The 20139-nt window shown below is 44.6% G+C and overlaps 1 protein-coding gene across 2 annotated transcripts in view; it reads left to right on the plus strand.

Moving 5' to 3' along the window:
- Positions 1-1162: 1162 nt before the first annotated feature.
- Positions 1163-20139, plus strand: part of CLXN (calaxin) — a 253819-nt gene continuing 234842 nt past the window's right edge. Inside the window, exon 1 of one of the 2 annotated variants that reach the window (XM_085631055.1) lies at positions 1163-1359. In XM_085631055.1, coding sequence (XP_085487181.1) covers positions 1302-1359 — 58 coding nt within the window. In that variant the 5' untranslated portion in view covers positions 1163-1301. The remainder of the gene's footprint in view (positions 1360-20139) is intronic. The other variant, XM_085631056.1, reaches the window with a different exon arrangement.

The raw sequence follows: 20139 nt of genomic DNA on the forward strand, positions 1-20139 counted from the left end.
ACGAAACGACTTTGTTTTACATTAGTGTTTACGAAGAGTGTACGTGTTGGTAAGCTCCCAGTGAAACTAAATAACTTTGTTTTACTTTAGTGTTTAAGCTATTACGTTGTTCTCAACTAATCTATTTAACCTTGTTTTTGCATTAATGTTTACGTTATAAGGTTCTTTTCTCTTCCTCTTCTATTCTCTCTCTCTCTTCTCACTGCACACTCTCTCCTCTCTCTCTTTTCTTCTGAAAGGGGGAAGATGTGTAATGATCTTACTTGAGTGTCATCACGTTCTCATGCATCACCACATTCCTCCAAGAATGACCTACGTGTCATTGTGTTCTTAGTTCTATAGTGTTGGTGCTCTAAGTGTACTCTTGATTCCTGAGTGTCAGTTGCTGTCTGCTCTTCGTGGGTAGGACGTATCCTTATACCTGCTTGCTCTTACTTATGAATAAACCTTCATCCTTCGAAACCTGGCAGTTTATCCTATTATTACCATCTGCTTCCACATGCTGTGATGCAACTGTGAGGGGCACTCACTCCTGAGTAGAGTAGGAAATGACCATCTCGTGCAACAAGCTAGAGTTCTGTGTAAGTGCGCTTCAACCACTTCTTTCTGACCCTCTACCCATGCCTTTCTCCCAACTCCTCTCTATCTTCTCTACTCCTCTTGCTTGCCTTCCAGGCATAAGCCACTTACCTCCGGGTCTCTTTACTGCTCCCTTCCTCCTCCCTTGGTAGATAAACGACATTACCATTTACAATGCCAATAACTCAACAACAACAAAAAGTTCGAGACCTGTTGCAGTTCCAATGCTTGCTTTTTAATGCACTTCGACCACTGCCTTCAGGCTATAAGCTCGCCGACGCGAGGTTTTTGCGCCATATATCTTTAGCCAAAGGCATCCCCTTTGTCTCACGAGGTGTGTTGACGATACGTGCCCACTCCAAACAGACCGACAAACAGCCAGCATCAGGCTACTTATACACGACCCACAAGCTCTCCCTCGTTCTAAACACGTTCGGGCTGCTATCCGAATCCGAGAAAAGACTCTCCGCCCGAACCCACTGACCGTCACAAGTCAATTTAGTCCTTCTTCTTTGTCTATGGTTAACTGATCACGTTTTTGATTGGGCAGCAGTGGGTCTGGTTGTCTAGGTTACGGTTTGTGACTTCCTGGTCTGCTTGTTGTCCGCTTCAGTTAGCTAGTGAAACCGTGGAAAGGAAAAAGACCGATCTGTACCATCTGGCGTCGCTGCAGTTTCCTTCACCTCTGAACAATACGCGTATTCATTTATCAAGTGTCCAACATGAACAGAAAGAACTTGCAGAAACAGGCTGAAACCCTGTCCAAAGTAGAGAAACACTGTGAGTACGGAGTGGCTGTGTGTTTGCGGAAGAAGTCTTTGCCATTCATTCGTGTCTTGAGATTCTGGAAGATGCAGGAGTCAGAACCCGATTAAGAATTTGCCTGGCATTCTTGTTTACCATTGCAGTTTCACTCACGGTGTGTGCTCTAACAAGGGGAAAGGGCAGTGGTCGAAGTGGGGGGAAAAAAGTAGGGGAACTGTGGGAGGAGAATTAGAGGGCGGGAATAGCCCAAGGACTGGATCAGTGGGCGGAGCCAGAGGTGTGGCCAGAATGTGCAAACATCCCAATTTTTAGTATTTGTTTCGCATTTCACTGCCCAGTTTAATCAACCACTGGATACACATGATTATTTAAGGTTATAATGAGTTATTAACATTGAAATACATTCACAAAGTGGGATGTGCTTCTAATCACAGAATGTCCCAAATATGATAAAATGTGGAAGCACAAGCCATTAGTCTCCGAGCCATGGAGTTTCTGTCATCAGCACTTCTACCTTTTTTCTACAAGAGCAGTTCAAACATGAATGGCAAAATATCCTAATTTGCAAATGTTTTCTATATAATTATGGCTGTGCAATATTTGCCTTATAATGCAAGATTTGCTGCATGATCTGACCATTTAAACTAATAAATTGTTTGTAGCTCAAACGGATCACAAGTTAATAAAAAATGTGACTTGTGTTGCTGCGGAGTGGACGGCCCATTGCAAAGGTTGACTGATCACCTTTCTCACTGCTGCATGTGTATGTTACACTGGTACTAATAAGGCAAAATCTTTCCAGAGACTGTTAGCATGTGTACACATGTCAAAATAATAAAATATCAGAAAATATACTGCATTACGCTGCAGCCTTTTTTAATGCATAATTTAGTCAACACTGCGGCATAATTTTGTCCTCCTTTTCTGCATAATTAATTCCAGTGGCCCCACAGCAGGCAGCACATGTTAAAAGTGCATGTGCATGAAGCAGAGACACTGTGAAGTTTGCGAACTTAGTTTGGTGTGCTTGCAAATCCTGCATTGCCAATCCCTGGTGAGTTGCAGCTACTACTGCTGAAACAAGGCCAATTGTGGTACGTATGGGTGAGGCAAACTGGCCTCAAGGGCAGAGCCGGCCTTAGCAATGGTGGCGCCCTGTGCATTAATGTTTGTTAGTTCCCCCCAATGACCACCTCTGCCATGGATTCCCTCACTACCACCCTTTAACAGTGCCCCTCAAGTCTCCATACCCAAACTCTCTCTCAGATGCATTTAATTTGATTTACAGCTCCACTCATACCATTGTAGGGTGTCAGAGCACTTTACATCACACACATTACACAGAGACAATCAATATGTGTGTAAATCACTGTATAGAAAATGTTACATAAGACTAAGGACTACAAGGTGTAGGAGTCACATGACAACCATACTAGTAGGCCGTATAGTTTAATAGTGATTGGTCTCGAGAAACACAAACTCAGAATTTAAAACGTAATACCATGGTTGGGGGTTCTCTTTAATAATCAGAATTGATTTCTATCCAAAAGAACACTTTTTGCAACATTAGGATAACGCAAGACTGGGGAAAAAATCATAACGCTCTGATTTATACCCTGCAGTTTGTATGCACCTCTTAGATGACAGTTAATAGCTCACTGTTCTAGGTTAGGATTTTAACTTATAAACTACAAGTAACAAAAGGATCTCTGTGAAAAAAGCAGTAGCCCACTGACCTATTTACATTATGTGCACTTTGTGATCTGCATAGCACATGTTCTTTGCAGCAGGCACATTAACCCTCTGAGCTACCTTTCCACGAGTCAAAACTTCCACTAGACAAAACTCCAATCTATCTCTAGGAAGAACATTAATCACCAGAGTCCTCATGGCATTTTTATTGTTGCCGAAAATTGCTGGAGGCCAGGAAGGAGGCAGCAAGTGCTTTAAAACCATAATATACTTGCAAACATAATGCCTCCACCCAAAGTCAGCACCTGGTGCGGTCACACAGAATGCACCGCCCTAAAGATGGCCCTTCTCAAGGGTCCTGTGACCTCAGTGACAGAGTCACTGTTGTTATAGAGTGTGCTGCTGCATAGGCCTGCCCGCAAGACTGGAGGTGAACTTCAGTATGGATTGTGGTGGACAAGCCTTGAAGGTTAAACTACACTTGTCATGCTTTGGTCCACCTGCGGGTACTAAGACACCAGGGCTTCTAAGGTCTTGCAAAGCCTTCTAAGGTCTAGCATGGGATTGTGCTCCCTCAGGAGAGTGGTCTGGTGGTCTGGTGGACTGGTTATTAAGGCTGAACCTGGTTCCCCAGTTCCAAATTCAGCAGCTCTGGCCATAGTGCCACATCCTCTACCCCACTGAACACCATACTGCTCCACTGAGAAAAACTCACACTGCCTTCAAATACAACCCAATTGTTGCCAGCTATAAACACCTTTATTGCGGCTCAATTTAAATGACGCACTAGACAAGAGCAATATGCGGCCTACAAAAAAAAAGTAACAACATCCTGGAAAAAGCAAACACTCATAGGGAATGCAAAATTTAGCAACCCATGTGAAATGTAAGCAGGAACAACATGGTTACCTTAACGTTTTTACACTCTATTCAGAAATCAGTGAGCGCTTTTGCTTGAAAAGTTAAGGACATGACTACAGGGCCCGGAAGGGACCTGTTTCAATGTCCATTGCTTATGTCCTTACAAAACGTAAGCAGTATGGTAAAAAGACCACATCCCTGAACACAGAGCCGCAGTACACATTTTGTTTTCCAATCCACGCATTGCAGTACCTCCAGGATTGGTGCACTAGCTCCAAGGGGAAAACAAAGACAAGAAAACAAAACTAGCACTTCACTGGCAAACTCTGTAAAAGTGGCGCTAATGTGTTTGGGTGTGAATAAAATCAATCTGGCCAGTTTGCTACCACTGTCTTACTTTATTTAGTTATTTCTTTATTTTTCACATTTTAACCTTTTATTCCCGATGCTGCACTTTGGATTAAAATGTCAGAAAGATAGGACATTTCCAGCAAAAGTGTTTTTCTTTTTTGGATCCATTTCACAGGGGAGCAAATAAACGGAAGGAGAGGAAAGAGAGTGAAAGCCATTTCTTGAAGTCACCATTTTCAGTAAGAGAAGAACTGCTAGACAGAAAGAGAGGGAAGAAGGAAAGAGGGGGGGGGCAGCTGAAGCCGCAGAGCAGAATTGGACACTGTCTTTCTCTGGGAAAGAAGGAAAAGACCAAGTCCTGTTACTTCTCTGCCGCCCCGCCCCTCACGAACCACGAGCTTTATCTGTAGGCCATGGCGATTTCTTGCGTCCTGGGACGCATTTTCAAAATAGAAAAGTAGGGGAACGGAATCTTTGGAATTAAGAAAGTAGGGGCACGCCGTGCCCTGCCGATCCCGCCCACTTTGACCACTGGGAAAGGGTGTGGTCTCACGGCTAGACTGCCGACCATGGAGCTGGAAAAACTAAGGTTCGAGCCTCAGGGTCGACTCCACATCCTGTGATTCTGGGAAAATCACTTAATCTTCCGGTGCCTACCAAAAAAAAATCAATGTGTAACGTAACGTGCTCATGCAAAGCGCTCCAATACCTTCGGGTCAAGTTCGCGCTATATAAATCTGCAAAAAAAAAGAAGTGAGGGATTCTGGGAATACAGAAAGGGTGACTAGGGTACAGATGTCTTTGATTACAAAGATAGAGAAAGTAATTCCACTGTGCTTTCAACTACAGAGAGTGGACTGTGTGCTGAATGGTACTTCGAGGACCGAGAAAGAGCTGTGTCTAAGTGTAAACGAATTGTGAGCAGGTTGGGACTGCACCCAAACTACAGGTAGACAGTTCAGACAGTGTAGTGTGGATGAAAGGAATGTAAGCACACACAGTGTCCTGACTGAAATTAAATTAGGTGCCAGGAGCATGGGACAAAATATGTATGCAATAAACACTCAGAGAATTAGGGTCAAAGGGATATTTTAACGACCTGCCACAATCACTTCCCCAAATACTACATATCAAATACACATTAAACCAGGGGTCTCACAGAATGCCACCAAATGCCAAAGAGCAAAGTGAGAAGTTGCAGTACTATGAAAGAAACAGAAGGGGACCCTTAAACCGAGATTGGATTCCCATCAATTACCTCGGTGATCAGTATCATCATCTGGGTATCCTCCCAACCAACCGATATACCTCTTGATCATAGAGGCTATCTCATTGGGAACAATCTCTCAAGTGGGTCGAGAAAAGAAGAACCAGAAACAAGGGAAGAACAATTCGTATGATCTTCAAGAGTGATCACAGATGGTTTCACAAGTAACCATGAGAAATAGTGAAGTGCAGAAACAGTGAGTGCAAGGTTAAAAGAGAATTGTTAAGAAAGAAACAAGATTTATTATAGATATCCCATAACATTCTCAATAAAAACAGTGCAAAAAGCAGTGTTCACAAATAACTGCTTTCTATTAAGGTTGACATGTTTCAGCCATTGGGATAAAAATGCCCAAGGCTATATAGGTAAGCCCAATCATGGAGACAGGAAGTTAGTGACAAATATCCCTTCATTCAGTATTCTTCAGGACAACTTTGTTAGGTACAGGGTTTTAAGTGGGATGAAAAAACTGGGGGGGGTGGTCTCTCACAGGGGCGTGGCCAATGTAATTAAGGGAGTGGCTTAAAATCACATAGGCTAAAAATGTGTGCTTAGCATAGTGTGCCGCCCGACTTGTTTTTGCTGTTTCTGTCATTGCATCCAGATACATGATACAACAAGTAACATCATACTTACAACACGTCAGGACTGTTGGCTTTGTCAATGGTTGTTAGTTGCATAAGATCAATAAGCAGCTACTATGGCTTGTATATAATACTGAAAAAGCACACACTTACAGCCCTGATGACACCAGACAATGTTGCTGCTCCTGAGTTTCGAAAAGAGAAGGAAAATCCTGAGAGAAAATGACTCTCTTTAGAGGATTTCCCTTCCTCTACAACGCTCACCTGGCATGACGTCATGCAGTCACTTCCCCACTAGTGAGAAGTAAGCAGTGTGAGCAACGCACATCGATGTGCCTGCTGCAACTGCAGTCCTGAAAAAAAAACGGACCTCCTGTGCCTTGGCACAAAGAGAGCCCGTAGAGACCCGTTTCGAAGGCCCCCTTTGGAAAACTGCCGGTGCTCAGACCCGGTGAGACCTGGCCCACTTAAAGCCCTGGTTATGTATAATATCACATTCTTTAGATACCGACAGCCAGGGGTGCAACTAGAATAGACCTCAGTGGGGGTGGTTAGGGGTGAGGGGAATGAGGGAGGATTGTAGAGCTAACACTCAGGGCAGAGGAATCCTCAAAACCCAAGCCAAAATAATTTTTGGGCATGGGCCTTCATTTTTTATCAACAGCATAATATGGGGAGACATTATTTTTTTTACCGATAGCCAGTGGTACATTTTTAAGCACACTCGGCCTATAAGGTAGTTCTCAAGGTGCCTTCCTGAATACGTGATCAATTACATTGGTCTCAATCTATTAGACCTTCAAAAACACATTTTCATTATATTTGGGCATCCTCCTCTCTAAGGATGTTTAGGAATGTTGATAGAAAATAGTGCAGTATTAAAAGATTTAAAGTTATTATTCTGTTGTCACAGCGTTTCGGAGGACACAGTACCTTTATATTATTTGTAGTATTGGACAACTGAACTCTCTTCCTATCTGGTGGAAGGATGCATCACGCCCAGGCTCTATAGCACAAATAATGTTTAAACCGCCATCCTTGGTATTACCTGGTGAACTGGAGTACCTGCAATTCTTAGCACTACTGCAATGCATTTAATGGAAGAGTACCTGCAATTCTCAGCACTACTGCAATGCATTTAATGGGAGAGTACCTGTACTTCTCAGCACTGCTACAGTGCATTTAATGGGAGAGTACCTGTACTTCTCAGCACTGCTGCGATGCATTTAATGTGAGAGTACCTGTACTTCTCAGCACTGGTGCGTTGCATTTAATGGGAGAGTACTGGCACTTCTCAGCACTGCTGCAATACATTTAAATGGAGTACCTGTACTTCTCAGCACTGCTGCGTTGCATTTAATGGGAGAGTACCGGCACTTCTCAGCACTGCATTACAATGGATGAGTACCGGCACTTCTCAGGAGTATACGGGTACCGTAAAGATACAGTACCTGCACTTCTATACCTCCATTTAAAGCACTGTATTTTAGTGAAAATTTGTATTGCTGTCTTAAGCATCTTCTATCTTTGCAGGGAGTGGTTTTGGGACATTTTCTGCAAGGCCCACCTAACAGCCCCCGTGGGTCGTGGGACACAATAGGGTTTACAGGCCGCAATGGGGTGTGGGACACAGTAGGGTTAACTAATGAGGGCGTGGGGCATAGTAGGGTTAACTATCCTCCGTGGGGTGTGGGACACAATAGGGTTAACAGGCTGGCGTTGATCACAATAGGGTAACCTCAGTCCCGTCCCCCCCTCTCACCCACCCCGTGGGGCGTTGAACACAATAGGGTTAACAGGCCGCCATGGGACGCAATGGAGTTAACTCTCCCCCCACTCCCCACCCCAGGAGCGTAGGACACAATAGGGTTAAACTCTCCCCCCCACACCCTGGAGCGTAGGACACAATAGGGTTAAACCCCCGAAGGGGCGTGGGACGCAATAGGGTTAGGGCTACTTAATAGCGATGGTTCAGGGGGAATTTATCTGATGCCAGTAAGCCAGGCACAGTAGACGTACCGTCAGACCGTTTCTATTTTGTTTCTTGAGGTGTGGTGGAAGGGTCTTCCTACCAAGACATTAATAGGCTCGAATGATCCCTCTCCTAGTCTATAAACTCACACTTAAAGTGATTTGCCCTAGTACACCTGAGAAACACGTATTTTTGCATGGGCAATTTTCTCGAGGATCTGCCCAACTCCATCCCACCGTCTGTCTGTGGGCTTACACTGCACACTCAGAGCCGCTTAGCTCTCTAGCAGGTTGTGAACAGTGATCTCATAACTGGTTCTCAGAGCTGATAGCAGAGTCGTACCGCTGCATGTTCCAACCCATTGCTGGCCTGAAGAGCACCCCTTGTCTCTCTCCCCTCTGGTGTTGATCTGACCATCAAAAAGGAGAGCCCTGGTATTCAATCTGTGAACCCAGCAAGTGCTGTTTAAGGCAACTTGTATACAAAACGGTATATTCACGTGTAGTTCTATGTTTGGAAATACTGTTGGATCCGATTATCTGTTGCTTTATTGGCCGAGTATATGGTATGTTTGGCAATACTCAAAACGGGCCCGCATATTTTTATTGGCAATGTATGGTCTGGTTATAAGGGGCGACATTGAGAGGCAACGCTGTAAAACTAAAATTGAAAGCAAAGTCCTTAGTAGTGTGGAAGGGTGCAACGAATGGACGCCCGTGTCCCCATCTCTTCGTGTGGTACTCAAATCCGCTCTAACTGGGTATCGGCAGCTAGTAGGACCCCGATGCCCCTGCATCTGCTGCACCATCGATAGCCACACCCCTGGTTTAAAGCAGAAACAGTTCATCCTCAGTAGACGACAAAGTACGAAGTTGGTTATTGCATTTCGAATAAGTGTTTGATCAGTTCTATGCATGCAACTGTCGAGGAGAACACAGCGTGTCCTTGAGGCACTGTGAAGTCCTCATAAGTCTTTTTCAAGTTGTAAAGCAGTTGGGGGGGGTCGATGGCTGTGCATGTTCAGGTAGTGCTCTGCCCCCACATTGGCGGTACTTGGTGGTGTGGATGGAGAGGAGATTGTGAGGTCGACCTCGGGGATGGGGTGTTCTGTGAGGAATCTTTCATAGAAGATTCTCAAGGGGTGGGTACTTCCTGGGACGTCTGTTGGTTCTGAGACTCTGATCCCCCTTAGGTTAGAGTTGGGCTATAGGGGTGGGATCCACAAATAACTTGAAAGGCTGTGAGTGCCTGGGTAAAGCAGCGCAGGTCAGCAGGACGTTGCCCTCTCGTTAGATTTGATTCAACGAGCTGGAAGGAACTACAAACTGTTTCCGGCGGTGCTGCTTCATACAGGAAGTCCCGCCTATGAGCATGGCAGCCCGGTTACCATACCTTCTCCCCACCCCTTTAACAACGTGCTTTGTGGACGTGTGTGTGGAAAGAGAGGCTAGTTCACACTGGAAACCCTTTCAATACACAGCTCAGACCACTGCAGCTTTCTCTGAATCTCTGTAATAGGATTAAGGCGCTCTTGTGCTACAGCCAACCCTGGCTGTTATCCCCAGCAGACTCGAGAATCCGTTTGATCCCGTGCACACATTTTCACTTGTCTGCTGGACCATATTGGTTTTCTTGAACTCGTTTCTGATGGGTGCTAAACAAGAGTGTAACAGCGTGAGAATCAGAATGAAATAATGCAAAGTATGTCGCTATCGGTGGACAGACAGACTGCTGCCAGGGGCGATTACAGTCGGCGAGGCCCGCGGGCTTGTTTGCACGTAGGTGAATGTTGTGGGTCCAGTACATCGGCGTGTCTTGGGGACAATACTGAGGAAGCTGGTGTACGGACACACACATACACCCCCAAAAAGGGCGGGGTGGGTTTCCTTGCAGACGCTGCCCCCCCCGCTCCATTGTGCCATGGCCGCTCCTTGAGCAGCAGGGGATGCGCGTGGCATCCATTAACCATTGACATGCATGCAGCTTATTTGCTAAGGCTGGGACGGTGCCGGTGCACACCATTGTGTAGAATGATGATGAACTAGCTTAGCAAGTACATAATAAATACTTGTCTGAGGTTCCCCATGCCTTTAGGTTCTGTAATTGTTGGATTCTCTGCTCGGGTTACTATGGCGCTTTGGTAAGAAAAAGGCCTATGCGCCTGCGCAGTTAATGGTACCCAGCACCTGTGATCAGCAACACTTTTATTGTTCAGGGATGTTAGATTGATAGATTGAGCGAGGCTGACGCCACGCAATGGAATCATAAAGTGAAAGCGCACCATGCGCGTTGTACCTGCCTGCAGCCCTTCCTCCTTTTGGGATGGCCCATCCGGACTGGATCCTTTGCTTCACGGCTTGTTTAGATAACACGCCCCCTAAAGATAAGAAATATCGTCATGACAGCCATGAAGCAAACGATCCAGTCCGGATGGGCCGTCCTAAAAGGAAAAAGGAGAAAGAAGCCTCTTTTTCAATGGGAGGCCACCGTTTACCGTAAACAATGACGCCTTCCAATGAAAATGAAGGGCGGGGCTTCAAGCCCCCTTCTGAGATGTCCTCTCTCACAATATGTCTCGCCGAGTGAGCAGCGCTTGTGCTGCAACACTAGGCGAGACCTAAAAGTACCTTAGCACTAATAAAACAAAGCATGTTGTCCCCACAGACAAACCACAATTGGAGGTAACCAGTTTTTGCAGTTACTAGAGCAGGCTTAACAGTTGGTACCCCTGGTACTCCCTCGTCCCCATGGTAAGTATATAGTGGCATGAAAAAAAAGATGAGTATTAAATAGGAAGGTGTTTAAATGCTATGGTGAATCAAGGACTCAACTGTATGAAACTATGGTGGTCAAAGTTTGTGTGATGTCATTTCCACTGCTCCTGGCAATTTAGTGAATTGACGCCCATGACAGAACCCATACTCAAACTTGTACGATTCCAATGAATACTAGCAGCAGAAGAATTTCCGTGTGCAAGGCAGAGAAGTTTCTAGGTCAGGCCTGCCTTTTTGTCTACCCCTAAATAAGTGCTTAGAAAGGCTGTTGACAACCAAGTGTAGAAAACTCACACTTCGCTGTGTTCATGTTGTCGATTCTCCTGCTTGGAGACAACCCTGTTGCTGATCCATTGTAGGACAGGCCACAGAACACCAGTGGCAAACAGCATCAACCACCACGGTTGGGGCCAAGTATCCCAAATGTCCTGTGGTCCCCCTACTGGTGTCTGACAATGAAAATAGATATTCGGAAATCAGGTCAGTAAACTGCAAATGGGTTCCATTGTAGCTTGGTACTCGCCAAAAAAGCGCTTCAAAACCCCATCAGGGGTAGCAAGCGATATATATAAATACAAACCTCTTTCCCTCTTCTATCCCGCCACCTACCCTTCTCTATTCAAATAACTGAATAACATTTCCACCACTCAAATTACTTCATATTTTACTATACTAATTTTCAACACTAATCCTTTATGGGTTCCGGAGTAGTGTGCTACTCGCCAGAAAAGCGCTTCAACACCCATCAGGGGTAACAAGTGCTATATGAATGCAAACATTTCTTCCCCTTCTATCCCTCCACTATCCTTCTCACTCCAAATAACTGACTAATATCCACCACTCAAATTACTTTCATATTTCACCATACTAATTCACCACTAATCCTTTATGGGTTTCCGAAGTAGCATGCTTCAACACCCCATCAGGGGTAACAAGCGCTATATAAATAAAAACCTTTTTTGTCTTCTATCCTTCTGCTATCTTTCCGAATCCAAATAACTGACTAACCTATCCACCACTTAAAATTTACTTGCATGTTTCACTATACTAATACAACACTAATCCTCTTTGGGTCCCAGGGTAGTGTGCTACTCGCCGAAAAAGTGCTTCGACGCCTCGTCAGGGGTAGTAAGCGCTAAACAAATGCAATTAAATACCATACAATACATGCAGCCTAGTATGACATGGTCCTAAGCCTTTGTTAGGTGCGTGGAAGTAGTTGCCTTTGCCACGGCTGAGAAGCAAGTATAGGTGTAGATGCCACAGATGCATAACCCACAATAGACCAAGAGTTAAAAGCTCATTTGGTAGACTAAAACACAAACAGTATTTCTCAAAAGTATTACAATACATCAACTAAGTATTCTAATACATCAACTAAGGTGCTACTTAATAAAACCACATAATATTACCACAAGTAACCTTTAATTCTGACTGACTACCTATAGTACGCCACAGCACACAGAGAGACAATGAACTATTTAGGAAGTTATGGTGCTATGATTTTATTTTTGTAATATAAAGTCAACTTTCCTGGCCTTGTTCTCAGAATTTCATTCCTGTTCCTGCCTTGATTTCCAGGCCTGCTTTGCCTGAACCCAGTTTCTGTCTGGTGTTCCTTGTTCTGTTCAGTATCATTCTGTCTTTTATTGTTATCTGGATTTGCATTGCTTCCAAGGGTGCCAGTCAGATTCACTGTGCCTTTGGCACAGAGAATCATCCAGTGCACCTTCTCCATAGGAGCTGCTGGATGCCTCCCAGAACTCTGATGGATTAATCTGCTCCCTGCCTTCGTATAAGATCTTTTCACCTCAAAGAGAGATAATTTAAGTGGAGCAGCCAAACTATCATTTATGACAGGTGTCTATTGTATACTTTCTTATATTCTCATTGTGTGTTCTTGTGTTTGACCTGCACTCTTCCAGGGCCCTAGTTGCAGCCTGTTTCTAACCTGCTTCAGTCCTCTGCTTCTGTCTTGCTTCTGTTCCAGCCTTCTAGAACTCTTGTTTGTATTCCCTTCAGACACAATACAAACATCTTATCTTATCTCAGTTTCACCCAGATAGACCTCTGAACGATCCCCCTGTTAGTTCCCTGCTACTCTGCCAATATCACTTTACACAAATAGTGTCTGGAGAGCAGTCTGAGAAGGACACCTGAATGGAGAACCAACCCAAGCCATGTTTAGATAGTGTATCCACATCCCCTGTCTTGTAAATGTATTAAAAGTGGAACCCATACCACCCCACTATGTGATGGTTCCAAGTTTTTCCTGAACAAGGAAGAGAGTGCTCCGGAGAGTACTCAAAGGACTGCTATGGAACCAGGGCTGCTGTCTGTCTGCTAGCCAATCTTCCTGAGGTGGGGGACATCACCTGAAGTCTGCCCATTCTGCTGGAGATGGTGGGAGCCTGCCTTCTGAGATAGTGAAGGAGTATGCCTGTCCCTCATTCTCTCTGTGTGTTTTCCATTGAAAATTGCACCTAAAGACTTATGTGTCCCACTAGCAGCTTCTGTGGGTCACAATTTGGTACTATCGCTGGTGGCATGAGAAGTCATGATGTTACTGACGAAAAGCTGATAGGTCTAAGAAAGCTGCAATTGCACTGGCCTGGAAGTGAGTACCAACTACCTTGCTGTGGGACCCATCTACACTGGCCAAGAGGTGGGCTGCAATTGCCTTTCCTCTGGGATCTGTCTTCACTGGCGCAGAGGTGGGCTCTAACTGCCTTTCCATGAGATCCACCTGCACCAGCACAAAGGTAGGTCACAACTGCCTTGTCATTGGAGCAGACTACACCAGCCCAGAATTGGGTTGTGATTGCCAAAGAAGCCAGATCGCTCCAAAAAATCCCTATCAAGTTGCACTCCATTGTTCCAGGGAGGCCGCACCCGCTGAAGACGCAAGCTGTGCCTCACCTCCCCTGTGACTGCTGTGATAGGGACTGAAGCAACACGCAAGGACGGTGGGCCCATGCCTATAGTCAGGACAGAGGAACTGCAACATGCAAATGCAAGAACGTAAGTCCTTTCTTACCTGGAAGCATCACATGGGAAAGAACAAGGCAAACCGATTTCACATTTGAACCTGTGGTGAATGTAACCTGCACATGAACTTAATTAATGACTCTACCAAAGAATGATGTGGGACTATGACCATTAGGCTCCCTCAGGCATGAGAGAGGGGGAGCAGCATCCGCAATGGGCGATTGTGAACATAGAATGTTACTTTGTATTCTCAACTGGATTGTATGATATTTAGTTCAAGTTATGGTGTCTGTTGGTTGACTGTTGAGTTCTGAGTTCTTGCCCCACACTCTGCTTCCCTGATAAGCCTACAACTGACTGGCCAAGTTTGCAGATCCATAGTAGGACAGGCCCCAGTGTGGAAATGTGTAATATTTTACTTAGCATAAGCGACAGCCATTTTGGCTGTGGTGTCCATTTCGTTTCTTTTGTAATTCTCCCGTCCTCTGCTGCTCGTCTTTTCACTCTGCTTGTGTTATCTATTTTAGTTGACTTCCTGACTCAGCTAAAAGCAATGTACGTGCTGAGGGTTTGTAGCTGCCACTGCCCTGGTCTCAGATGTTAACTGTTGACCATTTACTGCTGCCATAAGCATTCCTGCTCCCCTCCCACTTTGCTGACCACGTAGTTATTCATCTGCCCTTGTTTGCTGATAACTATTTCTAAAACTTGTTCTTCCTATTTCTGTTCACATGCTTACATTGTAGAAAACCGGTATAAAAGGGACACGGTTTGTGAATTCAGTGTACTACCTCCTGCAGCACTTGAGAGTGTTGTGTGGATGTGGTCCCACTCATGAGTGATCAATAAACTTGTCATTTATTCCAACTCCAATGCCGATCTCTATTTTGTTGGTCTCTGGACCCGTGGACAAGAGGGTGACACTGCACCAGAGTGCCCACTTTTAGGCACATTTCCACAGTTGGCGCCCGACACATGGTGCCCCATCGGAGACGCGGCCGTCCGAAGGAGTGGTCTTGACAGAGGACTGAAATCTTACTGAGGAAGCGCACTGCACGAGGAGACCTTTGTCTTTGCAGGCCGACGTGACTTTTCCAATTTTCCCGATTTGACCCTCCGGGTTGTGGCCGGTCTCGACTGGGGTTTTCTTTTGCGTAATTTTGAAGTGACCATTAGGTCAACCAAGAGATCAGCAGGTGGGAGTTGGAGACTTCTGTTTGGTAAGGTCGCTGAAGCGGAACTCTTGATTTGTTTGGCCTGGGCTTTTTGTTTAGATTTGTTGTTCATTCTTTGCAAAGTTTGAAGGCAGGTAATGTGGAGATTTTTCTCCTTTTTGAAATATTTCTTTGGAGTAGTAAGATTTTACATATATTTGTGAAACATGCCTGTTCTCAGCACACTCCGTAAGTGGTGTTGCTGCTCTTGTGGTGCCAAAGTTAGCTTGGAACAAAGTCAGCCGGCTTTCCCAGAGGGGACACCTAATAGAGACATGTATGTCAAATATGGTATTTCTTCCATAATGTACGGTACAGTGTGGAACAAATACACAAAGAAAGATTCTGATCTGCAATTGACAGTGAATAGATCATTCGATTTTAAAAAGGTTCAATATGTAGAGCAGTGTTTATTTAAAAGAAAAAGTAGATGGCATATGTTTGAGTGTGTGCATATGTGGGAGAAAGAAGTACGAGAGAAAGCGAAGAGAGCAGAAGCTATAGCAGAAAAAGAACAATGAAAAACGATATATCAAAAAGCGCTAGAATTAAAAAATAAACAAAAGAAGGAAAAAATAGAAAAAGAAGATAGGGAACGTCAATTAGAGGTAAATGGCCAGTACCCTATTATGCGCCACTATTAGGAAGAGGTGTGGCGCCACGGCCAAGGCGACTGACTCTGGAATCTGGGGATCACGGTTCGATCCCCGGCACCGGCGGCAGATTAGCCCAGCACCATGTGACTCTGGGCAATAGTTTGCCTAATATTCCCGACGGCCCGAGCGCCTAGAGACCCTTATGGGTGATTGTTCGCGCTTTACAAATATGGATTATTATTTATCCCATACTTAATAAACCTCAGGATGACTGCATCCTATTAGAAAGCCCCCCCCACCCCGTATAAATTTCCCACTCAAAGTGCCCCTGATGAGGTTTCTGATGGCGAGCATTTGTCTTCAGACGACAAAGAACAAGATAAGCAAGATGGGCAACAGATTCGCTCTAGTTTGACTAAAGCAGAAAAAGATAAATTAAAAACCGCTGCTAGAGAGGAGGTTTGTCGGCCTCACACTGCATCTGCCATCGTAGCTATGGTTCAACAGTGGCAAAATATGGAGCAATTTTATTTTGTAGAAAATTTTTCTTGGGAGGTAATATTTGATATAGACAAATTTCTCAGGAACTAGAGCCAGCTGATATAAATACTGATTATAAACGATTAACAGAGGGGACTTTCCCTTTTTCGGCCTCATGTAATATGATTAGACGAGTGGTTAAAATACGAGACACAATTACGTTTATGAAAGTAGAAATAATTAGCTAGAAAACAGAGAGGCATAGAAGCATAGGACGTAGATGCTCCGGTGGAAGAGGTTGCACCCAGTAGTACTACAGTTGCTATAAAACCTATGCGTGAAGCTGCACCCCTGTATGTTCCTCCTAAGGGTGCGGGAACCAATGATGATAAAACTTCAGATGATGCAAATGGATATTTTATATATAATTGGGTTTACACTCTTTGGAATAGAGCTGACGTGATGGCTCTTAAAGCTGCTTTGCCCGACCCCCGGAAAAATCCTGCCGCCTTCTATGAGGAGGTGGAAGGAGCCATTAGCCATGACCTTGCCAGATATTGATATGTTCTTCGGGCTTATTTTGCCTCCTGACTTGTGGAGAACGATACGTAAAATAGATGACAATGTAGCATATGGTGATACCTGGGAACATTTAGAACAAATAGATGCGGAAAGGGAGCCTGCGCAGAAACCTCAGAAGGAGATTTTAGATCTTCCTAAAGCTATTGTGACTAAGTTAAAGACTCTCATATCCCCTAAGCAAATAGATTAGACTACGTTAGCGTCCTGTAAACAAAATGGATGAGTCAGTTTCTGATTTCTTTTAAAGGTTTGAGGAAACATTCCATGATTTTAGTGGTCAGTCATTGCCCGATGATACGGGTAAGCATTTGTTTGTCGATAAATTTGTCACTAATATGTTACCGGAAATAGCTAGTCGCTTAAAGGCCAGCGAGAGTTCTTGGATCACGTCTTCCCCAGTTTCCCTTTTGACTATGGCCCAATATTATGAGCGGCAGGAACAGGAAGCGAAAGGCAGGGAGGATAAGAAGGTTAAAGAATTAAAGACAAAGGTTATGTTAGCTCAAGTATATGGTCCACCATTTAGGGGATGTGGAAGAGGCGGACGTGCAATGTATACACCTGGAGTGCCCCCTCTTACTCGAGCAAATTTGTCCCCTGACCAGTGTGCTTATTGTAAAGAGTCTGGGCATTGGCGTTCTGAGTGCCCTCTTTTGCGAAGTCAGCAGTACCAGCGGGGAAGGGGAAGTATGAGAGGATGCCCAGGGAATTCAGGAAACAGGGGAGGTTCAGGAGCTCGCCCCAGATTTGAAGCGGTTGAACAAGGACCAAATTACTCTAATACTTTTGATAGACAAAATCAATATCAAATGTCTGCTTATTCTGCTGATGCCCTTGCAGATTTTGATTATGCATAGGGATGCCTAGGATGGGGTAAGGAACCAGTTGAGGTACCAGTAGATCAAATGGGTCCTTATGTTGACGCAAACGTCTTAGGATTTACTGATCGGTTTCTGGTTGATACAAAGGCTACCCGTAGTGCTCTGTCTAAAAAATTGGTTCCTAGGGCTCCCCTGTCCGGCACAATGATAACACCGATAGGATTTGATGGGACACCTACACCTAGCCACTTTCACAGCCACTTGAATTCAGACTTGATAAATTCACTGCAGCATGTCCATTTTTGCTTTCCCCTACCACACCGGACAACATTGTGGGTATCGATATGCTTAAATATTTTCGTGCCACAATACGTTGTTCTCCGGAAGGTGTGTGTGTGTTATTTTGAATGACAACTATCCAATGGTTGAGAGATCTTGTCTTATCAATGAGGATGTCGCTCTGGCATCCTTACACAGTACATTTTGGGCTAAATCTGATACTGATGTGGGTCAAATGGTTATTCCACCTGTACATATTCAAGTAAAGGAGGGTGTTTCATTGCCTCAACTGCCCCAATACAAAATATCCAGAGAAGGTGAAGAAGCATTAGCACATATTGTTCAGGATTTGATTGAAGATGGGGCAGTGGAAGAAGTTCCCTATAGCACTTGCAATAGCCCTATCCTTCCTATTTTGAAAAAAGACACTGACACTAAAATCTACAGATTCATTAATGATTTGCGAGAAGTTAATAAAATTGTAGTACCCCAATATCCTGTAGTTTCTGATATCACTACACTTCTCACTATGGTCCCTCCTACTGCCACTACATTTTCGGTGATCGATTTGAAGAATGCTTTCTTCTCGATACCCATTCACCCTGAAAGCCGCTATCATTTTGGATTTACGTTGAAAAATAGATCATTCCGGTTCTGTAGAGCTCCACAGGGCTATACAGAAAGTCCTAGTATTTACAGTCAGGCATTAAAAAGACAGCTTGATTCCTTTCCTGTACCAACAGGGGTGGCTCTTATCCAGTACGTTGACGACATCTTGTTGGCTGCAGATACCCCTGAGCAGTGTGAAGAAGGAACAATGTTATTGTTATCATGTCTTGCCTCTCACAATCACAAATTCTTGCCAAAGAAATTGCAATTTTGTAGACAGCAGGTTACCTATTTAGGTCACCTCCTGTCTAAGGAGGGACGTGCACTTACACCAGACCGCATTCAGACTATTTTAGATACTCCCGTGCCCCATACTCAGAAGGATGTCCGTGCACTGATTGGCCTCACTTCTTTTTGTAGGTAGTGGATCCCTAGTTTTTAACACATTATTAAACCTTTGTTGGCCCTTTTGACTAAAGACACTCCGATGCACCTCCCATGGACTACTGAATGTCAGAATGCCTTCCAACAGTTACGCCAAGCACTTTGCTCTGTACCAGTATTAGAAACTCCAGTCTACACTAAGACTTTCACACTCTATGTCCACGAGAGGGAAGGTTGTGCCCTCTCAGTTTTAACACAGACACACGGTGATAAGAAACGTACTTGTGCATAATTCTCAGCTGTCCTTTACCCAGTCGCCCGTGCGCTGCCTGGATGTTTCCGAGCAGTGGCAGCAACGGCTGTATCAATGCATCAGAGTGAAGGAATAGTTTTGTCACATAAACTGCTTGTGCTAGTACCCCATTCTGTGATGCTTTGCTAAATCAAACGAAAACACAGTATTTGACTAGTGCTCGCTTGACAGGATATGAATTGACACTTTTTGGCCCTTCATATTACGCTGAAAAGATGTCTGACCCTAAACCCTGCTACACTATTGCCATTTCCAGCTACTCAGTCTCAGTTGCAAGAGTTACATGATTGTATATTCCCTACTGAAGAGCAAACAAAAAGCTGTGTTGACCTACAAGATACACCTCTCCCTAGTGTTGATGGGGAGCTATGGGTTGACTGCTCGTGTCTAAAATTGCCTGATGGCACTACATCTGCTGCCTATGCAATTACAACACTTCAGACAGTAGTTGAAACAGCTCGCATCCCACAGAAGTCGGCCCAAGCGGCCGAGCTGATTGCACTGATGAGAGCATGTGAGCTTCGTACAGACTTATTTGTTAACATTTTTACCAACAGCCAGTACGCTTTCGGGGTGGCACACAATTTTGGTTGTTTGTGGAAAGAAAGGGGCTTTCTCACCTCACTTGGTACACAGATAGTGCATGGAGAATTAGTACATAATCTTCGTACTGCCCTAACCTATCCTAAGAAAGTGGCAATTGTTAAGTGTAGTGCACACAAGAAAGTGGCTGATAAAATAGGAGCAGGTAATGCCTTTGCAGATCGCATGTGAAACCGCAATGCAGCGAAGTACCACATCTATGTATGTAGTGAAGTCACAAGCTGAACATTGGCATGATGCCAGGCAAGAGGTGCTGGACATGCAACAATCTGCCTCCACTGACGAACTAGACCAAAAGTCTATGGAGGGAACACTAGATGATGAGGGCTGCTGGAGGAATAAAGATATGACCAAATGGAAGTTACCCACAGCCTACTTATACCCCTTGATTCACATGGCACATGAGCTGACACATGTTGGTGCAT

This window comes from Triturus cristatus, chromosome 10, assembly GCF_964204655.1.
Source record: "Triturus cristatus chromosome 10, aTriCri1.1, whole genome shotgun sequence".
In the NCBI taxonomy this organism is placed as follows: domain Eukaryota; kingdom Metazoa; phylum Chordata; class Amphibia; order Caudata; family Salamandridae; genus Triturus; species Triturus cristatus.